The sequence below is a fragment of the Aulostomus chinensis genome, chromosome 13 (assembly GCF_037954235.1).
Source record: "Aulostomus chinensis isolate RoL2024-O1b breed Wild chromosome 13, RoL_Achi_v1.0, whole genome shotgun sequence".
NCBI classification, from domain to species: domain Eukaryota; kingdom Metazoa; phylum Chordata; class Actinopteri; order Syngnathiformes; family Aulostomidae; genus Aulostomus; species Aulostomus chinensis.
In genome coordinates this window covers 13,671,178-13,693,613 of record NC_141332.1, presented here as the reverse complement: position 1 = coordinate 13,693,613, position 22,436 = coordinate 13,671,178, and the positions used below count along the sequence as shown (strand labels likewise).

Here is a 22,436-nt window from a genome sequence, read left to right as displayed (position 1 = left end):
TTAAGACATGATTGTAGTAAATAAATGCTCTTGTTCCAAAAGCTCTGTTTCTTTACACTCACTAGTGGTTGTAGGAGACGGTGCTGCTGCGTCACACTTGTCATGCATGCTACTGAGCCAAAGAAATACAATGTCCATTTGAAAATTTAAAAAAAAATTAAACGGGGTGACTCATATTTGACTTTACACACAATTCCAGTAAATCCACAATCTGACCGCGTTGCCTGGAGGGGGTTACACAAATAAAAGCATTGTGATATTAAAAATTCAGGCTGTTACAGGGAGTGAATAAAAACAAACGAACAGATGAATAGAAAAGAAGTTGTTTTATTACTCTGTTTTCAACAATTGTGAAGGATGAGAACAGTTCTGTTTCTATTAAAACACCTGTCACAGTGTACGGACCTCGGCAAAGTTTCAAGACGCGTCAAGAAAAGTCCGCCAGTCCCCGAAACTCTGACGCTGTCAGTGGCTGAAGCCTCTCATCAGATCACATGACCAGTATGGAAATGTCAGTCATTTTAATGGAGAGTTACATGAGTGAGTTTGCAGTGGCCTAAAAACATCATGTGTCTTTTCACTTCCTCTCATCCCTTCCAGTTATATGAGAATCAGAAGTCTTGTTAAAAGCTGTCTTCTTGTTGTTTGACCTCAATATGTTGACCAGATAGTTTTACATGTTAGTGAGTGAATGTGTGACAGAGCAATTGGCGTGTAAAAGTAATGCAACACACACACAGAACCAGTTGTGTCTATTTACTTCATGACACAGATTTTGGAAGTTTTTTTTTTTTAAATAAACAAAACTGAAATAGACAACAGTTGAAATGACAGTGTTCTTGTATTTATTTGTTACATCAGCAGTGTATTTTACAGGTCCAACAATTGCACACATTGCTGCTCTAACTTATTGTAACCAACAGTTTCCCAGTTGCACTTTTTAAGTTTATCGATTTAATACTTGGTAGCGTTTTAAGGTGTACAATTAAAGGAACATGTCACCTTTTTTTAAATATACACATCATCCAGAGCCAGACAAGGAGATGGATCCCCCTCTCTCCTCTGTGCTGCATTATGGAGCCGAGACACACACAGACACACTGGCCCAAGTTAGCTTAGTGCAAGGAATGGTAGTGAATGGGCTGTGTAGCATAGTCTAAAGTCATCAAACACATTTGTTGCCAACGGTCTTTGGAGACAGAGCAAGCAAGACGGACATATGCTAAAACTTCCCATCTGCTGTTGTTCATTGTGCTAAGCTAACCAGCAGTCAGCAGGTCTCCCCAGAGAAGAGAAGGGTCTCTCTCTGCTCGTCTTGCTCAAAAGTTGGTGTGTTCCTTAAAGCGTAGCAGCAATGGTGAGCTCTAACAAAAAAATAAAAGTCATCACTTCTAAAGCACTTGGTGCTAATAGACACTAAGTTAAGTATCATAGATTTACTGTCAAAGTCTAACAGCAGATTGATTGAATGGAGTTAAGACAACTGAATAAAAGCATCTCCATGAAGAAGTTATTTTAAGCCAAAATAAAACCAAGGCCACAGAGTCCATCATAGTACGATGGACAGATAAATGTTGTCACTTTCAAAAGGAAACCTCAGTCCTGAAGGCAACAAGTGGCAAGTGAGAGGTAAATGTGGAACATGAAAAACAGATTTGACTTTAAAAAAAGGACAATAAATACACCGGAGCTAAACACTGACAAGTAGGAGCAGCAGAATTACCGAGATGGGCAAGGGTTGTAACCCTCACACACACTCTTAACTCTAGGCAACCTATTGATAAAAACTACAGCAAGAAAAAGACAATCCTGTTACATTCATTTAGAAGCAATGATAACTCTTGACTGTCTTCACTCCATGAGCACTCAACAAAATGATTCATTGTGACTTTACAGACTGCTGATTGAATAGCATGTGTTATACTATGAATGCTGCATTCTTTAAAAGATCATGGTCATAGTTCTCTTTGTATTATGGTTAAATATAACATTTGATGCATATTACATCACTATCTCCTCACATCAGTAAAACCAGTCTGACTTACTAAGTCAGACTGGTTTTACTGATGTCAGACTACCAGGCCACGGTGACAGTAAAATACTCTCAAGCATAAAACACTCTTGGATCGCTTCCACAAGTTCGCTGTTTCTTGGGGATATTTACACTCTCCTCCAGCCTGTCCCTCTTCTCATGAGGTGAATATCTAGTTACTCAGGCAAGACCACCTCATACGTTGCCTCCACCTCTTGCTTCTGTCCTTCCATCCCGCTTCCTTCATCTTCCTCTCTCTCTGTTTTGATCTGTGCGACCCCCAACCGATACAGAGCGTCCCTGATCACCACCTCACCGGGCTGGCAGGCCTTCACCACCTCGTTGATCTGCTGACTCACGATGTCTCTGCTGGAGAGAAAATCTACCAGCCGGTTGTAAAGGTAGTAATAAGCAGTGTTGTTGAAAACTACAGGTGCCCGCCGGCCACAGCTCACAGAGGAACTGTCCTGTTGTTCCTCCATCTGTTTATCCTCTTCTACACCTTCCTCTTCATCATCTTCCTTCTCCATCTTGGTCACCAGGCTGATGGAGGATTCCAGGTCTCTGCAAAGGGCCATTGAGTGATGCTCTGGAGGCTCCTGAGTTGGAGCTGCTCTGGGAGGATGCACCAGCCAACGTGAGGATGATTTAGTGATGGGATGAACCTGCTGGTTCTCCCCCACCACGGACAGGTCGGCGCTGTACAGCTGGTCCTGTAGCTCAGGGCACGACACAAACTGAGGAAGAGAACAGAGGAGATGACCCGAGACACCAGACAACAGCTTATCTTTATATTTCTCAGGATGCAATGATGACGCTAATGTGTTCATATATAACAACAGGTACAGCATTTAGTGAATTGTCCATCCTAGATTGGCGTGTTAGCATGCTAACATTTCACAAACACTTGGCGAATGCAGCAGCAGCATCAGCTTTGCGAGATTCTGGTCTTAAAAAAAAAAGTTTTGGACAACGTGATCTGATTCTGGTGCGCTCGGGCATCCAACAAATCGATTTAAATCATTCCAGAGGCATTTCTGTCAAACATTGACAGGCAAGGAATCTAATTGTTTCTGGGGAATTGGGGGCTGGTGGACCAACTAAATGACAATAGCAGATGCACGATTAAAAGTACATGTTCCGACCCTCCAAACGCTGTAAATTCACATTCTTGTGCAGCATAAACAAACAATTATATTCAGTAAAAATTAATACAAGTTATTCTTCCGTCACCTATCTAAATACGAGCAGGGATACCAGGGAAAACAGAAGTATTCCTTTTGCTTTAATTACATGACAAACAATTACAGATATTCTTCATTGATTCTATTCGTACGTATGAGTAAAGATTTCTTTTGGCATTTCTGCTTCATTATGACTGAGATGGCAGGAAGAGGAAAGAAAGGCCCTATAGTTGATTTTAGGAAAGTAAACACTCAGGTGTCATCACAACAGACTCATCTCTCCACGCTCTTTATTTCCAGTAGAGATCGGCTCAACCACTCATCGTTACCGTGGTAAAATGTTGATTATAGATGACTACATTGGATGGACACACCTCCATTTTGTGCCATGAAAATGAGGCTAAAAGATCCTGAATGCATCTGCTGCCATCTTGTACTGATGACGTCATTTGGAACCAGAGTTGGCGCCGTAATAATCAGGCAAATGGAGCTGCGGTATCAAGGTCCCACCCGACTCATTTGTGACTGATCAGTTGAAAGCAGAAAACCAAGAGGGGGGCAGGTTTAATCAATGCATGAGTTGAGAGCATGCTGCTTCTCTCCAGTGTTTATGCTAACGTTTATAGAGTAAACTACAGAGAGATGTTCACAGGAAGGAATGTAGAAGTGTTAGAGGAGATTTTGTTACCTAGCAACAACAAGCGCACAAGAGAAGTGCTATCACGATGAAGATGGAGAAGGGGGGGGGGGCTGTCGGCACAGAAGAACAAACATCTAGTGAACGTGGAAACTAACAACCTTTCCGATTTCACCGGCACCTTCCTCAACAAGTACCTGTGTGTGATTAAAGTGACCCACCTCAGGTTTTTCAAGGGGGTCAGAGAAACAGCCTTGGTTCCGGCCCCACATCTGAGCTGCTATTTCTGGGTACTGCATGTCAGTGCAAAGTGCCACCTGGCGAGCACAGTCATTAACGTACACCGGGGGCCAGTAGCGAGATGACAGCAGCAGGTCAACATGGTCTCGAGCCGTCTCTCCTCTTACTAAGTACTTGGAACCGCACATCACCTGGACACACGCATGGGACATTGCTATGCAACACATGCAAAAAATGTAGAGAATATTTGAGTTGAATATTTGTTTGTTGTTTATAAATGACTATGAGTCTTGTTTCAGAGCTTGCAGTTTAAACGGGGGTGATGAGAAAACAGTTTTTACCTGATGAGGGCAGACTTTGGACAGCTTGCCAGCAGTAAGATGTGGTGGAGGCTGGGGGGCGGTGGAGAGGCCGCTATGAGCGAGTGTGTACAAGGAGATGAGAGAGGCCAGAAGCTCATTCTACCACAACAGAAGAGAGAGGAGGAGGATTTTAACTCCGACACAGTTTCAAGTATCTTCTAGTCAGCAGAGACATGATGAAAAAAACCTTAGCCGCAGCACGCTAATGTGCCCTCCGATCAGGCTTATCATAGGATTAGCATGCCTTGTAAGGTCAACGTGTTTGTTGGAGTACACAGCAAGAGAAACACGCATGCATAATAAGCATACAGGCACATGTCTGTCACACACAAACACCTTTGCAGAGCCTGGAGTGATGCTCGCTCCACAGTGTTCCAGTATTGTTCTCAACTCATCCTCGCTCTGCTCTTCAATTTTGTCCAGTCTCAGCTGACCGTCGTGGATGAGCCGTACCAGAACTGATGGATCTCCTGAAGCAGAGGGCAAAATGTCAAACTGAAGTCAGAAATAGAGCCAATCAAACACGTGCATGAATAAATCCTAAACTGCATGGGAAAGCAACTCAAACTATTTTCATTTCAAAATATGTCGAAATCACAATCTCTGGCTGAATGAGGCAACACGACGGAGACGAATCCCCCTTGTGAAACCCACAGCAGTTAACTGAAGGAGTTTACAGGACAAAACTCCTCAGTCCAAATGCTGCCGATGCAAACTGAAGAATTCCTTCTGCTGCAACACCACATTAAAAGCATTCAACAGGGTGAAGGAGTAGCCTTTTATTATGAAGCCTGACAGGAAAAGCTGTGGGTTCATGGTGAACTTTTTACTGACCAACAGTGTTCATCAAAACCTCTCCCCTCTACAAAACAAGAAATACAATTTTTTGGATGTTGGATCACTTTGAAATTATGCAGGGAGTAAATGTGGGTATTGTTATAAAATAAAAAATTCCATCATATGTTACAAATCCTTACTGATGTGAAAATAGTAATCAAGTTTAATAAAATGATTTAATCTGTCTGTTTCAACTCTTTAGTTTTGTGTTTGTGTTTGTGTTTTTTAGGACAGCTACAGCACTACTTTTTTTTTTTTACAACAACAACAATTAAGGCCTTTAAAATAAATAAAACTTTTACACCCTTTGCCCTTGTATGACATTTCCATGATTACAATTGTATTATTTATTTAAAACCTCTGAGGCCCGCAGTGTTTTTCCACTTGTTTCAAATTCTTTTCCACAGATTTGTTAACAATCAAGTGTTTTCTTTCTCATCTCAGACTTCGAAGAAAGCACTTGTCTGTGCTAAATGTTCACCAGCTGGTACCTGAAGGCTCCTGTGGTTGTGACAGGACCTTGTCCTTCTCTGTGTTGATGACAGTGGGGCTCCTCATCAGAGGGGGGATGAAGGGAGCAACGATGGAAGCATCCACCCGTGTGATGGGGATATCTGAGGGGAAGGCTGCCTGCTCGATAGCCTCACTCTCCATGGTCAGCCAGAAATCATCCACATGCACTTCGTCTGAGATTGAAAACTCCGGCCAGGTAAACTAGAGAGGTCACATTGGAATGAAACAAAGGGGCTTTTCAGATGCTCTGTGAATGTTAAATTACAAATCTTTTGGGTTGAATCTATCACCTCCACATTCTTCAGCTCCAGCACGTTGTTTGTGTGCCTCTGTGCAATCTCCAGCTTGGGGGCGACGCCACAAATTCCGCAGATCATATCGTTGTAATCGCGTACTGTCAAGCACTCAAAGGCCCAGTAGCCACTAAGGAGAAGCTCCTGAATCTGACACGCCTCCTCTGGACTCAGAACGTGGACTGAAGACATACGAGGACAGAAACAAGACGTTAAGGCCAAAAGTTTCATTTGGAACAAATAGAAGCTCAATGGAGGACCTGTTACCGGGGTGATTGGGGACGTGGTCCAATACAGTCCTAGCAGCCTTAGAGGGTGGGTGGCCCTGTTTGATGGTGGCCCTGATTTTTAGAAACAGATCTATGCTGACTATCAGTCTGTTCCCGATGTTGAACAAACCTGTTCAAAACAAAACCATATTCACATTGGAACACAGTCTTCTTCAGGATCAGCTGTTCACAAGCAAATTTGATCCACTGCGATGCAACAGAATCATACCATCTATGAACTACAAATACTGTAAAACATGATGGGACTGCTCAAGGTTGTAAATGATGAGCCTCATAATTTGACATCAGGGTGTCCTCCAATACTGTTCACCTGGATGCAGGTCAGTGAAGCTGTGCAGGGCCAGACACTCCACATTTAGACAGACTTTGAGCTGGAGGGAAGCTGTCTGGATCAGAGTCTCCGTGAGCAGCCAGCAGTCTTCCTGTCCTGCAATAGTACTGGGGTGTGTACACAAATACACATGCGAAGCTTATAAAATAAGGAACCAGGCATCAACCCATGGAAGCATTGACATATCAAAAACAGAAGCAAAGAAAAAAAAAAAAAAAAAGGGAAACAGAGTCAATTCCAACTTCTCACCTTTGACCTCCTTTAAAAAGAGGGTAGTTACACAGGCCGCATTGTGTAGCAGACGATTCATAGAACTGAGGCCAGCCGGACTCCACCAGACTCTCTGTCTCTATACTTTCTCCCTGGTGCTGATCTGCAAGCTGAACCCAGACAATCTGCAACCTGTTGAGCTCCTGGATGAGGTTGAGCGTTTCCTGGAGCTCAGCCTCACTCTCGGGAATCTGAAGGGAACGACGTATTAGGTGCAAGGTGGACTGACGCTGGATGTCTTTCTGCGCTGGACTCAGGGGTTGGTATGGATCGACCAGGACCCCAGACTGAAAAATAAAATAAGGAGAAAGATTCATCCATGTGATCAAAGGGAGAAAGAGAGAGAGGAAAAAAGATTTGTTACGCCATGAAAAAATAATCAACTATATCATGGGTTTTTACTGGAACACCAAAATTAGCAAAACACGGTGGCTCTACTACTTATAGCATTTAGGAAACTAATGTGTAAAAAGTGCTTTAAAACAATATAGAACTAAGAGAGAAAAGAGTGATAGAGACATGAAATGTCTGAATGTCAAGACCAAAGATTAATGACTCGACATCAAAGTCTTGATTTATGGTTACTACGGCAACTGTGATAGCAGCTGGGATCCAGGCAGGCTTATGGAGAGGCTGTCAGAGCTACAGCTGGAGAATACGGTAAGTGAAATCCGACCAAATCTAGAGGAAGTAAGCTTAACCTTAGTTCCCCGGGCGTTCCTCTGGGTCAGCTCGCAGCCACATTTAGGGCACACTGCAGGTTTGTGTCTGTTTTTATACATGTAGTCACAGAATGGGTTCTTACACCGACCCCTGCCTCTGGCTGTAGACAGTCCCAAATCCTGAGAAGAGACAAAAGGCCAAAAAAAAAAGGAAACAATTTAATTTTAATACAGTAAAAAATGTTTTTTTTTCTCTTCATTTTTTTAAATTAAGTTTACTCACAAAACTGGATACAGTGTGCTGTTTGAAGGGTACAACTGATACAATATTCATATCAGCCAGTGAAGCAGCAGACTGAGTTCCATATGCTGGGACAGGAGACTCCTATTAAAAAACACATACACACACATTGAGTGAGAACTCTTGATAAAGTCTGTTTCTCCATCATCTTCACCGTGTGTGTGTGTGTGTGTGTGTGTGTGTGTGTGTGTGTGTGTGTGTTAACCTGCTTGGCTGAGTTTGTTGTGACTGTCTGGCCGAGCTGTTTTAAAGTGCTGGGTTTGAGACCTGAGAAACTCTCTCGAGGCACTGTGGTCAAGAGAAAGCAACCTCATCAAAGAGAAGAAAACACAGGAACTATGCACACTTCAATACGCACCTTGTTTCCTCTGATCTTAAACAAACCAATATCAACACACAAACCGAACTATGACCCAAAAATGACACTTGAGGTGTTGCGGTATACCAGTGGAGGATTTGTTGTTGCTCAGGGTTGGAAGTTTTCCTTTGACAGGTGGGACAGTTATGATCTGGACCAATGCTCGACCTAGAAACCCAAATATGAGCATTCATATAAGTACATATTGCACAACAGACTACAAGGCGGGCATTGTCTCTCACCTGTGCTGTAATAGGCTGGGAGGATCGGCCTCACAGGTCTCTTTTGCACAGTTGCAGGGCTTGGGTCTCGAATTTGGACGGCCGTACATTTTGTACTGCCCTTTAATTGCCTATTTAATGACAGAGAGACAGTAAAATGACAGGTAAGACACAATAAACTGGTCAAACTTCCATTAAAATGATTGCAGCAACACAGGTAATCTGACACTACATTTGTATTCTGTCTGTATTTCCAGATTTTCACATCTTTATACAATTTTTACAGAATTATTTAACCGTAAAACCTTTAAGCACTTATTTTTTGCTATCATGCAGATTTGTCACAGTCCACAAATGTGCACCATGTGGCTGCATTTCTGCCATTAATAAAGGCATTGAAAAGCTATTGGCTCTTACTGCTTTGGCTCCAGCAATTTGGTGCTGCTGCCCTCTGCTGGTTTCACCCCTGGAACTACACGCTGCTTTTTAGAGCACCGTTGCCCTTCTTTTTTGCTCCCGGAGGGTTTTGTTTTCCCAACATCAGCATTCGCCCCCTCAACTCGGAGTGATGTGGGTGGGCAGCTTTCAGTCAACTTGGCTTTCGTGTTTTCTGGCAATAGCTTGGATGCAACTTCTTTAGCTTGCGTTTTCTTTGCCTAGTAGAGAAAAGTAAACAAAGTTGAGACAAAAACGACAGGTCACAGTGACGTAGTGGGAACATCAACACCTTAGAGGTTCAGCAGGGTTGATCCAGTTCACTTTAAGAACTACACACACACAAAAACACACACGATTCAAAATATTTAAGATACTTAATAATTGTACAGATATTACGCGACACTCACAGCAGGAATCCATTTACCGCCGAGGTGGCTCCCACATTCAGGGCATGTCGGTGGCTTGTGGCGGGTGACGTAAACAAATGAACAGCCAGGATTTAGACACCTCCCTCGACCTCTCCTGGTGTATGTTCTCACAGACTGCAAATAACATGTTAATCCAATTTTATTCTGCACACCCACTTATCTTCCCAGATCAGATTGTAATTTTTTCCCCTGCTACAGATTATCTGTAAATCTGGATATTTACCATTTTATAAGAAGGGGTGACACTTTGCTCTTCAGAGCTTCCTACAGAGACCATCATGACTGGACCCATGGCGCCAACACCTGCCAAAGATTTGGGCTCCAGCAGGTTCTGTGGTGAGGAAGAGGGAACTTCACTGCTGAGTTTAATAAACCAGTCAAAGTCCTACCTAGCTGAGGAAGACTAAAGTCTCACCTGGCTGGGTATGAAGGCAACCATGTGTGTAGTTTCCCTCTGTATTTGCTGCACCATCGCCCCAATAGGAGTGTCTGAGGAAGCCTGGGTTTTAGATGATATGGATGAGGACGAGGAGGGAGGGATTCCTTGGAGGACTGTGCAATGAGACGCTACTGCTGTTTCGTCTGCTACACCATCAATAACAATGGGCTCCTCTGAGAGTTCCACCTCACCGGCCAACCCTAGAGGCTGGACCTCTGGGTCTTGTTTGAGGGAGACAGAGGCCACGCCTCCTTCCTCTGGCGGATGCAGAGACTCCACGCTCCCCTCAGCCTGAGAGCTTCCGGGTTGGTGATTAGAGGAGCAACCTTTGGCCAGGAGAAAGTAACTGGCTCTTGGGAGGATCTTGCGGAAGCCAGGCAGGTCTTTAGAGGGGCTGATTGATGACTGTGGAAAATACAAGGTTCAGCAGATTGCTCATGGCTACACCGAGAACATTTTGAGAATACACAAGACAGATAAGTAATTGTTCAAGGCAAAAAATGTGATGACCGAAGCTGATCGGTCACCTCACCCTGACTTTGCCAGTAAATACATGAGCCAAATGTGTTCATTACCACTGAAATCAATCCAGTTAACTACATGAATGATCTGCATTCTATAATCATAAAGAATGGCTCTGATACACTCAGCAGCCCAGATCAAATCCGCTCCTCCATCATAGACAACCCTTTTAACAAGATTGGCTTGGACGGACTGATTAGCACCATCAGGTATTCAAAAGACACGCCAGGTGCATGAGAATGCCTAATAACATGCATGCACTTACTAAAATGTATCAAGCAGGGGACAAATGTTTTGTTAATTCAGGCTGATGAGTCCAACAAAACGTTGTACTTATTGAGGGGATCAGCGATTCTTAATTCAGTTATATGTTGGACGAACCGCGATTAAGTTTCACTCAGAAAAGCCAATTTCTTCAGATATTCAGCCCAGGGAAAGAACTCTAAATTGAGAATTCACATGACAGATGTTCATGTTGTCAATTTCTAAAAGCAAAATTGAAATTTGGCTCGAGAACAAGACATGCCATTTCCTGCATTCGTGGAATACAAGGCTCCCCATGAAAAAAAAACAACTAACGTAATAAAACAGCTGAGGTGAGGTGAGGACAAAGCTTACACTATCAATGCCCTCCTTCTCCGATTTGGCCTTCTCCAGATAGTAGCCTTTCTCAGCTACGCTCAGCCTTTTCCAACTTTCACTGATTCGCTTATTGATCTCTGACTGGGGCAGGTTGGGGATCTCTTGTTGCATAATCTGATGGACATCAAAGTAGTAAAGCAGGAAGGCAGACCTGGAAGACACAGAGTCCATGATATAATAAAGAGGAAAGACATGTGAAGAAGGTTTTGGAGTATCTGTGTGCATGCGTGTGTTAAAGTTATTACCTGGGCTTCTTCGGTTTCTCTGCACTGTCTTCCTGAGCTTTACTCTTCCTCTTTTTGGGAGGAGTTGCTTCCACTTGGTTGTAGGAGTTCTCCACCTCCTCAGTCACTTTCATGATCTCATACACTTCCACTTTCTCCATAATTTATCTGGATCTATTTGAAAACAAAGAGTAAGACATTAGTTATTTGCACAAGTTTGAAGCTTGTTAAGTTTATTTTTGGACTGTTATGTCAGACTACATTAGCAATAATCAATGCCGCAAAAGTATTAAAAACCATAATAATGTTAAAACCTGGGACCTAATGTATGTTGCATTGCATGCTAGAATACATCTACAAATGCTGCAGTGGTGAAACAGTGGAGGATGATTTTGCAGCGTCACTGCTCTGTGTTGGAAATTACAAGTTTATTGCACACTAGGGCTATTAATAATACGCTTTATGACTGACATATAAAATCAACTAAAGACGAGACAGAGTTACAAATGGCTAGAAGCATCTGCAGACACACAAGACAGTGTGCTGTTCAACACTGAGCATGCGGACGGTCCCGAGAGGGACTAAACATGTTACAAACACTGACACTTCCATGCTTTAGAACTAGCTTTAATGGCGTGTGTTTATACTGCCTGCACAGTCAGCGAGTCATCCAATGAAATGCCTTCTTGTTGAAGCCTTACCTACGATGGCCCGAAGCTCTTCAAACCGGTCCGGAAATAAATTTAACCACACAAAATACGTTTAAAACTATACAGACGGTAAGTGGTATTGAAAATTGTCTATATTCCATATCGATTCAACAATTTGCGACGCTTAAATGTCTGTAAAGTAGCTTCGTTTGACATACATAGTAAGAAAAAAAACATGGCGGTTTGTTGCTATGGTTCTAAACCAATCAAATGAAAGAATAAGCATCCGCGGACCAATCATGGAAGACGTTTTTGACACGTGAAAGAGACGTCCCGTAGTCCTTCAGGGGACAGATGTGGCTACGAACGAGAAGTACAGTTTACGAAAAGTTCTCAGTTACACAAAGCAGCTTCAGTCCTTATTTATTTAAGCTCATATTCTCTTTATTCGATTTTGTGTTGCAAAAAATATCTACGCTGTAGTTACCGACTGCCTCCAACCGTGCCACACAGACTAAACTAATCGCACCGAAGAGGAGAAGTTATTCAGGGTAACAAGCCGATCACTGATAACTTCAGTTAGCAAAAATGGCGGATGACAAGGTGAGTGCCTGTACTCGGGATATAACCCGTATTAATTTTACGTGTTTTGTCAGATTTTGCTAAAAACTCAAAAACTGACGCGTTAACCCTCTCAGCAGCGTGAATATGCTGAAATCCACATTAAAATTGGAGCGATGTACGATCAGTTTTATTGAGAGTGTGATTTTATCAGCGATACAGCCAACTTACACATCTTATTAAGAATTTCACTCTAAATATTGTAAGTACTTACTCGATTTTTAAACTAGGTTGAATAGCGTTTTAATTTCTGATCAATCCGTATGTTTTACAATATGAACGCGTACTTTGTAACCCTTTTTTTTTCTAATTTAGGATCCCCTGAAACAGTTAAAAGATCTGACGCAGCTAAAAAATCAGTTGGAGGAGATCCAGAGGCGAGTCGAGAACGAGATCTCTGTAGGGATCCCTCAGGTAGGTCCATCCGCTGTCTGATTATTAGTAAGATATGGAGATCAATAAGTGCTTTCATGTGTTGTCTTCCATCAGAATTGAGTATTTTTTTCCTCCAAGGTAGAGTAAATATCATTGCATGAAAACCAAGAACCTATGACAAAATGTTACTTTTTATTTCTTTTTTGATGGTCTCAATGTTATTTTCTGGTATTATATAGGTGGAAATGACATTTTATCCCTGACAGATTGATAGAGATCTGGGATTCACTGACAGTGAAATTCTTGGCTAATATCTCCACCATTTTTTAAATAATTCATTTTGCAGATACTGATTTGTTTTTTGTTGGTTGTTGAACTTTATTACCCCTTTTTGTGTGAGGGCGAATGAAACGTCATCAACAGTAGCTCCCGACTTTGTGCTGTTATCATTGATTGCCATCGTTTGCAGAGTTAAGATATAAAAAGTCAGCCGACACACAGCCGATATTTGTACTTGTGTTTGTCGTTTTGCTGTGATGGGACAGTTGTAAGTTCTTCTGTCTTTGCTCTTGCAGGGAGGCTCCGTGTTGGGATCTCCATTTCTGAAGGGGTTCCTGGCCGGCTACGTGGTGGCTAAGCTCCGCTCCTCTGCCATCCTGGGTGTGCTGCTGGGAACCGTAACTGGCATGTACGCAGCACAGAACTATCAAGTGCCCAACATAGAGAAGACTGTGAAGGAATTTATAAATAACTTGAAAAAAGGACCAAAGTAATTTAGCCTTATGAACTGATGAAACACGGACAAGAAGAAATCCTGTTACTGAAGACTTTGGATATAATAATATATACGAATTTCACTGGGGAGTCAAATTTAAAGACTGTTTAACATTTCCTTCCACACCTTTCCACTTGTTTTTGTTTAATGTCAACACAAGGCTTTAGGTTTACAAAGTTTTAGGGTCTGGTCCAGAAAATTTCATAACTAGCAGCTGTTAAAACCTGTTGGATTTATATACAAGAGGCAGTGAATCCTGCATATATTTCCATATGTGGAGGAGTTACAGAGAAAACCAAATATTTAATAAGTGATATTTACATAGTAAAGTGGGATTTGCTCTGAAGTTATTTTTAGATTTTAAATGAGTATTTTGAAACGTTGAGGATGATTGTGATCCAGAATGTGGGGCCTCCGTCTGCAGCGCGGAGACACTGGTTGAAGAAGCTTCAATGGGGGGCCCTGTTGGCTCTGATGGTCCTAATCTATGGCTCTCACGCTCCGCTCATCACTATGACCAAAGTAGAGGGTCGAGTTCCGTTCAACTCCTCCTCGTGTGTCGTGATGATCGAGTTGGCCAAACTCCTGATCTCTCTAGCAACTCTGGTTCTAACTGGGGGAATAGCTGCCTTACGTGCTCCGCCCCCGCTTGTCCTCGTGGCACCCTATGCTGTCCCTGCTGTACTCTATGCCCTCAACAACAACCTGGTGATTGTCATGCAGGCCTACATGGACCCGAGCTCGTACCAAGTCCTCAGCAACCTTAAGATTGCGTCAACCGCTCTGCTGTATTCCCTCTGCCTGGATAAGAGCCTGCGATTGGTCCAGTGGTTCGCTCTGGGGTTGCTCATGGGTGCTGGGGTGTGCCACAGCTACAGCAGCCTGGATCTAGGTGACCCTGATAGGGCTGAAGCTGAGAAAGAGTCCAGGCTTTATATAACAGCGTGGGGGCTCTTCCTTGTGTTGGTGTACTGCTTTGTCTCAGGACTAGCAGCAGTTTATACCGAGAGGGTGCTGAAGAGCCAGAAACTCCCTCTGAGCCTGCAGAATATCTACCTCTATGTGTTCGGGGTAGCCATCAACGGCCTCTCCTCCTTCTCTGTTGTAGCCAGCGAAAAGAGCTTTCTGGAGGGATACTCGGGGGCGGTTTGGGTGATTATAGCAGGGCAGGCAGCTAATGGACTCCTGATGTCTGTGGTGCTAAAGCACGGCAGTGGGATCACCAGATTGTTTGTCATCTCCTGCTCCATGCTGGTTAACGCTCTGCTGTCTTGGGCCTTCTTAGGGCTGCAGCTCACCCCATTCTTCCTCGCACCAGTGTCTATGATCGGCCTGGCAGCTTACCTTTATTACAGATAGCGACGTCCACCACGGTTCGCTAATGTTTGTTCTTTCATTTCAGATGTGATTAGTTTTCCTGCCTTCTATCCGTCTGCCTTTTTTTATGATAAAACTGGAGATTTTCATTGCTATCATGTGTTTGTATGACCAGTAAACCTATTATGTCATATCTGAAAGTTTGTTGCAAGTTTACAGTGTTTGATTTCATGACAGCTGGAAGTGAATTCAAATCATGAGAGTAAAGATGATTATGTCTTCAGTAATTCTGAAGAGCTGCTGCTATTGTCATCTTGGTGGTTTCTGCCAAGAATGTCAGTGTAAAACCCAATAAATTATCTAAAACTTTTATTTTTCGGTGCACATATTGATTCACAAACAACTTCTAGTTCTATTCACTGTTTTTGGGATATAGGATCACCTCGCACAGTTAGCTTATCCTTTAGCTCTCCCAGTGCTGGAAAGAACAAAAGCATGAATCAGCAGGTTGCATGTGTAACAGTGAAAGGTTGTGGAGAACTCACACTGACCCTTGCGGAGTTGTTTGTTGTCAGCCTGCAGCTGCTGGTTCTGGGCAGACAGGTAGACGGCGTCCTGCACCGCCTCCAGCAGCACGCTTCTGTACCTGCCTTCGCACGCCTTCCTTCGCTCTTCACTTTCCTGGTGAAAAACTCTGAACACCTAGCGGAAGAGAGAGATCAGCATGAGATGCTCCGGTGTGTAGTGTTTGCTCAAGCAGCTGTGGTGTTTTGAACAAAATACCCCCTCCCCACCCCCCGGAGCAGAGAATCCACCGCGATCAGGTCCACATCTGGCGTGCGTCACATCCACGATGGTTCCCCAGAATTACTGGAGAAATATCTTTCATATTTCACGATATGGGATTTTTCACCAGTTGTTCGAAACAATGAAAGATACAACAACTTGAAGTGAGACCCAACACGGGAAACTTTCCACAAGACAAAATCAAAGTTGAGTTGGGTTTCAAATTCAGCCGTCATTATTCCTCCTCATGTGTGTTGGACAAGGATATATAATCAAAAGTGTACATGGAAGAGTCGCAGCCGTCTGATGGCAGGCATGATGAATACGTGGCTTGCAACAATTCAGTGTCAGAATGTGTAATGTTGTCATTTTGGTGAACAATGTCTTTTTTTTTTTTCCCAAGTTGTATTTTTAACCACTACAAAATACAAAAAAAATACCCACTTGACTTAATATATCTTTGAGACTCTTATGAGCCTATGAACTAAGACAGCTAAATTCTGCTCCGTAGTCATTGTTATTATGATATCCCCTCAACCTGCTTCTTTTGTTCAACTTACTGATAAAAATGTCCTACGTCTGAATTGAAATGGACATCCAGCGCTATGGATGGGTGAGTTTAGGTGGCCGCAGTCACCCTGAAGCCACATGTGCGCCATGAAGCACGTGGGTTTAATAAATTCATCGCTATCTGGGTCATGAAAATAAGATGGCACTGGATCGCTCTGTTTTGTTCGGCTCAAAAAATCATTTTTGCCAACAATGTATTTTGTTCCAAAAAGCTGATTGGCTACATCACTTTTCAAATATAGTATGTAGGTCAGCGGTGAAGGCATGACTGTTCAAAGTGACTTCAGTTCACTGAGCACATCACCAGGGATGGGGTCAGGATCTGTCGAGGGTACTGACATACTGAGTTTTGGTTCACAATAAATCAGTCAGTACCCGAGAGCACATCTGGGTGATAGTGACATCACCCCTGCAAGAGTGACGGCATGAACTGATTCAGTCAGCATCAAAAGTGATGCGATACGTTTGTGTGCGTGTGCTCAACGCCTTTCTATCTGGAGCTCTCCTCGATAATTGAAGGTGCGACACCGCATCTTGCGTATGACCTATCAAGCTCAGTTCCTTCTTTCATGTGGGCTGATTCCTCCTACATTTACACTCTAAAAGGACGTAATCAGTATATTGAATGCTTTTGATCGTTGAATCCACACTCCCACCTGGAGGCTCTCGTCCCTCAGACACTGCAGCTCGGTCTGGTGCGTGTGATATTGATCCTCCAGGTCTCTCTCAGCCTGCTGGGCCTCAGCGCGCAGGGCCTCCATCTGCAGCACCAGGACTCGCCTCTCTCTGGTCAGCAACAGTAGTTCTCTCTGGGGGCCCTCTGTCTAACACAGTAATGGATGTGTAAGTTGCAAATGGAGTCCACTGCTCCCAATAAATCCAGTCTTGCATTAATTTCAGCTGACTCAGCATCCTCTGCTAAGCTAGATCACAAACTGAGTAATGTTAAACAACAGTGTATCTCATTATCTTACCGGTAGCTGTTCCTGTGCCAAGTCTCTCTCCATTTTCTCCACTTCCTCCTGAATTAATCTACCGTGGTCCTCCTTAAGTTGCCTCCTCCGCTCCCGAGCTTTATTGTGTTCCAGCTGAAACTGATCATTAAACCGACAAAATAAATAAATGTCTCTGTTGCTCGCTCTTGCTCACAATAAATCTTATCCATATATTTAATAGGCTGTTCAGAAAACCTTAAACACATCACCCAAGCGGATGTGTAGGCGTGCAGTGTATACTAATACTTCGGTGAAGTGTATTACTTGTTGACAGAGGTCAGGTTTTTCTGTCGCCGCCACTTTTTTCACTGTTTCCTCCCCAAGAGTCTCCCTCAGCTGCTGGATTCTTGCTACCCTCTCATGGACTTTCTCCACATTTCCATTATCCTCTGCAGAGTCAGAGGTGGAGGAAGTATTCAGAGTAAAACTACAATATGAAGGTCTTGCATGAAAAGTCATTATTTGCAACATAATGTAGTGGAATAAAAGTGCTAGTTTGGTCCCTCTTGACTGATACAAAGTGGCATGACTTTGTTAGATTATTGATGCTGAAGCGTTCGCGTGTGCGCAGCATGTTGAGCCAGTTCATATATTCATGCACATTAAACAAAGCACAGGAGTTCAGATGATTAAAGGAACACACAAACTTTTGGAGAAATATGATTATGAGAAGACAGCCTCCTCTTCTCTATGCTGCATTAAGGAGCTGAGACACAAAGACCTGCTGACCGCTAGTTAGCTTAGCACAATGTATGGTAAGTGTAGCATATCTTTGTAAAAAGTAATCAAGTACGATTTTGTGTCTTTGCCTGGATTAATATAACTAAGGTTGTGCATAAAATACACAATCAAATAATATTTTAAATATGTGAGATATTGTACTTCCAGAATCAACTACATAGTCAGAAAAACTTTCCAATTAAATCACACTTTTTTTGACGACTTGAAGTGCGACGGCTACTTCTAATCATGACCAGCTTTATGTGAGGATGAAGCGGATTACTTCTGGGTAAACAAAGATCCTGAATCTAGTCTAGCAGATGACTTTTGACAGAGACATGCTAACACTTCCCATCCACAACCATTCATTGTGCTAAGCTAACTAGCGATCAGCAGGGCCGTTGCTCACCAAAGACAGAGGAGAGAAGTCTATCTTCTTGTCCAACTTTGGGAGGATGACAAAGAAGTGTATTTCCCAAAAAGTTTTTGTGTTGAGTAGAGTAGAAATAGAATATTTCCCTCTGCAATTTAGTAAAGTAGAGGCAAAATGTAGCATAACGGTGTTTGAATCCCGCATATTACCTTTGATATGATCTTCCATTTCCTGTCTCAACCTTTGCTGTAAATCTTTCAGGGTGTTTGTACCCTCACTGAGGTTAAGGTCATGAAAGTTGCTATTCAGGGTCTGACGACGCTGTCAAATCAATGCAAAATGTTTTTCGTTATGTTGAGCAGTTATATAATTCATTATCCTTGTGTAGCAAAGTCAAACCTTCATTTGGACTTTTATTTTCTCGGACTCCTCCCTCCTCTTCTCCCAGGACTGAGCTTTCACGATCTGCCAGGGATCAGAGATTGTGTGTTAGCTCAGTATGATGACGGTGTGAAGTCATGCTTCAGTGGATAAACTACCTGCAGGTTTTCAATCAGCTCAGCTAGCCTGTTGGTGTTGTATGTTGCATTTTCCCCTTGTGATATCATCATCTCCCTCTGGTCATTTATGTAACCTCTGATCTCTCGCTTGGTTGCCCCCGGACACCAGTCACGTACAGAAGCCTTTGTAACCAGTTTCCTCACTTTCTCAGCCAGCGCTAAAGCAGAGGGGGTCTCCTCATCCAGAGCTTCTGCAGACAGTGATGGTTGAGTTTTACAGTAATGCCGCCCCCATGTTTATTGACAAGCATAAAGAACTACCTTGAGGTTGAACACAGTAGATGAGGACGGTTCTGCTGTTTCCTCTCAAGGCGTCACTTAGGAGGAAAGGCAGGGGCTTGTCTGTCCTTGTGGCTTCACATTGAATTTGATCCAGAACCTCCACAAGTGGGTTGAGTCTATCAATAATCATAAAAAATGCAACCAGTTATTTATTTAGTTTGCAATGTTCTGGTGTAAAATTACAATATACCCTGGGGCTTATAATTATACAGACACAGGCGTTATCTTTAACAATAAACAGTTAATAAAGGGGGGGGGGGTTAGAGTTTAATCCCTCTGTCCTGCATAATAGAGAGCTCGCTGCATGACTGACCCTCTGAGGTCACTCCTGCTGGCTCCGCCCACCAGACTGAACAGCTGCAGTCTGCCACGGCGAACCTGAAACTCCGACTCCTCCGGATGGAGTTTCCACTCGAGAGCCACAGTGAACAGAGAACTACATCAGAGGGACACACAACAACATTCATTCAATCCAGTCAAACTGCTGAGTGATCGTTTAAGCCTACCTGAAACGCTACTGTGACAATCCAGTTAAGGCAACTGTCTTTAACCACTCAGAGTAATTCAGTGAATAGATTACAGAGCTTTAGAGGACCTACCTACTGGAAACCAGCTCTGCATTGCCCTTCACTGTTTCATAGAGAGCGCTGACCTCGTCTGCAGAGCCGAGACACACCTCACTCACACCTCTGATGATGCTGAGACAAAAGACAAGCATGGCTGCACGGATGAACAACTGCACACTAGAGGACTTTCTTTTAGCTGTCGACAGAAAGCAAAACCTGATGATTTTTTTTCCCTCTCTCTCTTGAAATCGACCTTCTGTCGCACTGACGTCTTTGAAAGTCTGGGTGATTTACAGTTCCAAGAGGTACACAGTAGATGGGGGAACAGGGAGTTACACATAGACTGATGCTGGGATAATGTATTTTAAATAATACAAATGTATGTTATTGTTGTGGGCCAGTCCATAAGTTAGCGTTGCCATAAATTCCCTGAATTTCAAGCCAATCAGAATTATTTTCTTTTGGGTTTTGGATCAATGCTGAAAATAAGCTTCGTGACTTTATGAGACTTACATGTTTTACACTTTTTATCATTTACGGAGGGTAAATGAATTTGCTATGAGTGCAAATGTTACATTGTGATCAAACTACACTGCTCATGCTTGACGATCACCTCCTCTGTTTTCAACGTGATGGCGTTTAATGATCCTGACAACCTCTGTAGTCAAGTTCAGCCATTTGTTAGCAAACGGCACGTGTCAGACACAAACCACTTGCAAATGTAGTATTTCTTGACTTATGCTTCTCCAGAGTACGGAAAGTTAAAATACTTAAGCGTGAACCTCAGATATTTCAGTCCTTGGGAGAATGGACACAGATGTTAAACAGTGCTAACTTACTTCTCAGTTTAAGGATTAATTCTGAGGCTACCATGTAGCCATCAGGCTTTGCTTCCTGTCTACAAGACTCCAGTAAATAGAGGGGTAAGAGAAATCCCCTGGAACTACGTGTCTGTCACCATGCATTTGCTGCTGACTGTCACTCACCCTCCAAGGACTGGGTGAGTGACAGGTTTCAGGGTCTGTCCATTCGGGCCCAGGAGATCGACAGCGCTGCCATCTGGATGAAACTGACATTTCCAAACATGACATGATGTATTTTATGATTTGTAGGTTGTACTGTTATATATAAAACATACTGTTATAGACAAACCTGGAGGAAGGACGCAGAGATGAACAACTCCTCTTGCGAGATCACACCAGCAAACACATTTAAAAAAAACTAGAAAAAAAGACGAGAAGTAAATTTAGAAAAATTAATGATAAAAAACATAATAGGGTCTTCGCCTGAAGTACCTTCAGGCTCGGGCCCTAAAAATCAGTCGGTGTTGGTTGTATTTTATACCTGTTTGATGATACTGTGGTCGATCAGAGTGCTGATGATCTCAGTGGAGGCTCCACATAGCAGCAGCGTTCCAGTGTAACCGCGAGATATCGACTGAGCGAGAGGCTGCAGGAGATCAGGCTGGAATCTCTGTGGATTCAGACGTTGCAGTGAGCTGTGAAAGCCTCTAATAAGGTGGTTTAACAGCAGAGATCAGAAGGTCCTCTACCTCCACGCTGTCCACTGTCACAACTCGGTCAAATGAGAATGACTTTGTTTGCTGATTGAAAGGAACATGAAAGCAGTGAGATCTTGCAGGGGAGCAAACAATACCGTGTCAGGTGAAGACAGGCTTTACCTCGTCCTTTCTGGATTTGTAGTCCACGCTACGTCCATCTACACCAAGAACTACAGCCTCTGAGAGCACAATTCAAAAGGATATATCATAAAAAGACAAACTGTGACACAGGATTTAATGCTCATTTTACCTGGAGGTGCAGAAAGTACAACTCCCACTTGGACTGTTTCAGCTCCCTCAAACATCTATAGGAGAATGAAGAGAGATAGAAAACTTTGTACTTTTAGCTCATAATGTTTGTAAAGTCACATTAGTACTTACAGGCACTTCCACGGCGGCAGCGGCCATCCTGCGTTGCCGCAACTGCCCCTCGTTCAACTGGGTGTCATTACATGGTGCTAAATTATAAACGAGCCAGGAATCTGCTTTCACTCACGGTCGGGTGACCAAGACGGCAAGACAAACTATTGGTGAGAAAAGTAGCCGTCATCATATTGTGATTTTGAAACTTGTACCAGAAGAAGACATGAAGGCACGTAGACAATGAAGGTGAAGAGGTTTGGAGGAAGGAGGGAGGAAAGAAGAGCAGAGAGATAGATGTAAGACAGAGATATTCATCCCCAGTGCATCTTAAATCGGTCATTAATCTTATTACTTAAAGAAGTGCAGAAGGAGGAGTTAGCTGTGCAAACGCGTTCTCTTGTTAAAGGGATAGTTCAGATATTTTTAGGTGATTCCTATTTTCTACTTAGCAATGATGATGTTGATTTTCAGGAGTTCTCGCTCAGAACAGTCCAGGCTGTTCCTGGGAATATCTCTGAAAGTTGGAGAGAAAAAATATGCAGGATCATACTGTGGTGGATTTGGCAAAACTGTGATGGCAGTACCTGATGATATCCATCTATCCATTTCTTTTTTCATTTGTATCCTGTTGAGGGTCGGGGGGGGGGGGGGGGGGGGGCGGCGGCTGAAGCCTTTCCCAGCTGTCTGAGAGGCGAGGT

The 22,436-nt window shown here is 43.1% G+C and overlaps 4 protein-coding genes across 6 annotated transcripts; 2 read left to right on the top strand and 2 right to left on the bottom strand.

Moving 5' to 3' along the window:
- Positions 1–530: 530 nt before the first annotated feature.
- hmgxb3 (HMG box domain containing 3) lies at positions 531–12,388 on the bottom strand. 3 transcript variants are annotated; one of them, XM_086221440.1, is made up of 21 exons: positions 11,926–12,388; positions 11,246–11,398; positions 10,977–11,151; positions 9,813–10,241; positions 9,621–9,728; positions 9,377–9,511; positions 8,949–9,187; positions 8,553–8,662; positions 8,398–8,478; positions 8,158–8,240; positions 7,935–8,036; positions 7,691–7,831; positions 6,969–7,276; positions 6,699–6,826; positions 6,366–6,497; positions 6,096–6,280; positions 5,784–6,006; positions 4,792–4,925; positions 4,435–4,554; positions 4,075–4,284; positions 534–2,769 (listed from the first exon to the last, which is right to left on the bottom strand). In XM_086221440.1, exons 2-21 carry the CDS (start codon positions 11,383–11,385, stop codon positions 2,209–2,211), a joined length of 3,744 nt encoding a protein of 1,247 aa, XP_086077566.1. In that variant the 5' UTR covers positions 11,386–11,398; positions 11,926–12,388; the 3' UTR covers positions 534–2,208. The 3 variants fall into 3 exon arrangements, with proteins under 3 accessions (XP_086077567.1, XP_086077565.1, XP_086077566.1); XM_086221439.1 differs by lacking the exon at positions 11,926–12,388 and having other exon boundaries at positions 532–2,769; positions 11,246–11,410; XM_086221441.1 differs by lacking the exons at positions 10,977–11,151; positions 11,246–11,398; positions 11,926–12,388 and having other exon boundaries at positions 531–2,769; positions 9,813–9,896; positions 10,028–10,114.
- On the top strand, positions 12,210–13,661 carry LOC147250965 (SLC35A4 upstream open reading frame protein-like). Its single transcript, XM_086221443.1, has 3 exons — positions 12,210–12,477; positions 12,811–12,909; positions 13,446–13,661. Exons 1-3 carry the CDS (start codon positions 12,463–12,465, stop codon positions 13,641–13,643), a joined length of 312 nt encoding a protein of 103 aa, XP_086077569.1. The 5' UTR covers positions 12,210–12,462; the 3' UTR covers positions 13,644–13,661.
- A 364-nt stretch (positions 13,662–14,025) lies between these two features.
- LOC147250964 (putative UDP-sugar transporter protein SLC35A4) lies at positions 14,026–15,612 on the top strand. Its single transcript, XM_086221442.1, has one exon. It carries the CDS (start codon positions 14,033–14,035, stop codon positions 15,002–15,004), a length of 972 nt encoding a protein of 323 aa, XP_086077568.1. The 5' UTR covers positions 14,026–14,032; the 3' UTR covers positions 15,005–15,612.
- LOC147250963 (uncharacterized) lies at positions 15,082–22,020 on the bottom strand. Its single transcript, XM_086222465.1, has 18 exons — positions 21,757–22,020; positions 21,626–21,680; positions 21,496–21,554; positions 21,367–21,417; positions 21,159–21,287; positions 20,967–21,035; positions 20,801–20,883; positions 19,848–19,946; positions 19,562–19,684; positions 19,228–19,364; positions 18,946–19,157; positions 18,806–18,871; positions 18,616–18,727; positions 17,578–17,702; positions 17,293–17,412; positions 16,975–17,142; positions 15,514–15,664; positions 15,082–15,440 (listed from the first exon to the last, which is right to left on the bottom strand). The coding sequence occupies exons 1-18, from the start codon at positions 21,781–21,783 to the stop codon at positions 15,379–15,381; spliced, it is 1,848 nt and encodes a 615-aa protein (XP_086078591.1). The 5' UTR covers positions 21,784–22,020; the 3' UTR covers positions 15,082–15,378.
- Between the last annotated feature and the right edge of the window lie 416 nt (positions 22,021–22,436).

Coding starts and splice junctions, on each gene's coding strand:
- LOC147250965 (XM_086221443.1), top strand. Junction 12,910..13,445: donor TCTCTGTAGGGATCCCTCAG/GTAGGTCCATCC, acceptor TTGCTCTTGCAG/GGAGGCTCCGTGTTGGGATC.
- LOC147250963 (XM_086222465.1), bottom strand. CDS start 21,783: ATGGCCGCTGCCGCCGTGGAAGTGCCT. Junction 21,681..21,756: donor CTGCCGCCGTGGAAGTGCCT/GTAAGTACTAAT, acceptor ATTCTCCTATAG/ATGTTTGAGGGAGCTGAAAC. Junction 21,555..21,625: donor TGTACTTTCTGCACCTCCAG/GTAAAATGAGCA, acceptor TTGTGCTCTCAG/AGGCTGTAGTTCTTGGTGTA.
- hmgxb3 (XM_086221440.1), bottom strand. CDS start 11,385: ATGGAGAAAGTGGAAGTGTATGAGATCATGAAAGTGACTGAGGAGGTG. Junction 6,498..6,698: donor CTTCACTGACCTGCATCCAG/GTGAACAGTATT, acceptor TGTTTTGAACAG/GTTTGTTCAACATCGGGAAC. Junction 4,285..4,434: donor CCAAAGTCTGCCCTCATCAG/GTAAAAACTGTT, acceptor GCGTGTGTCCAG/GTGATGTGCGGTTCCAAGTA.
- LOC147250964 (XM_086221442.1), top strand. CDS start 14,033: ATGATTGTGATCCAGAATGTGGGGCCTCCGTCTGCAGCGCGGAGACAC.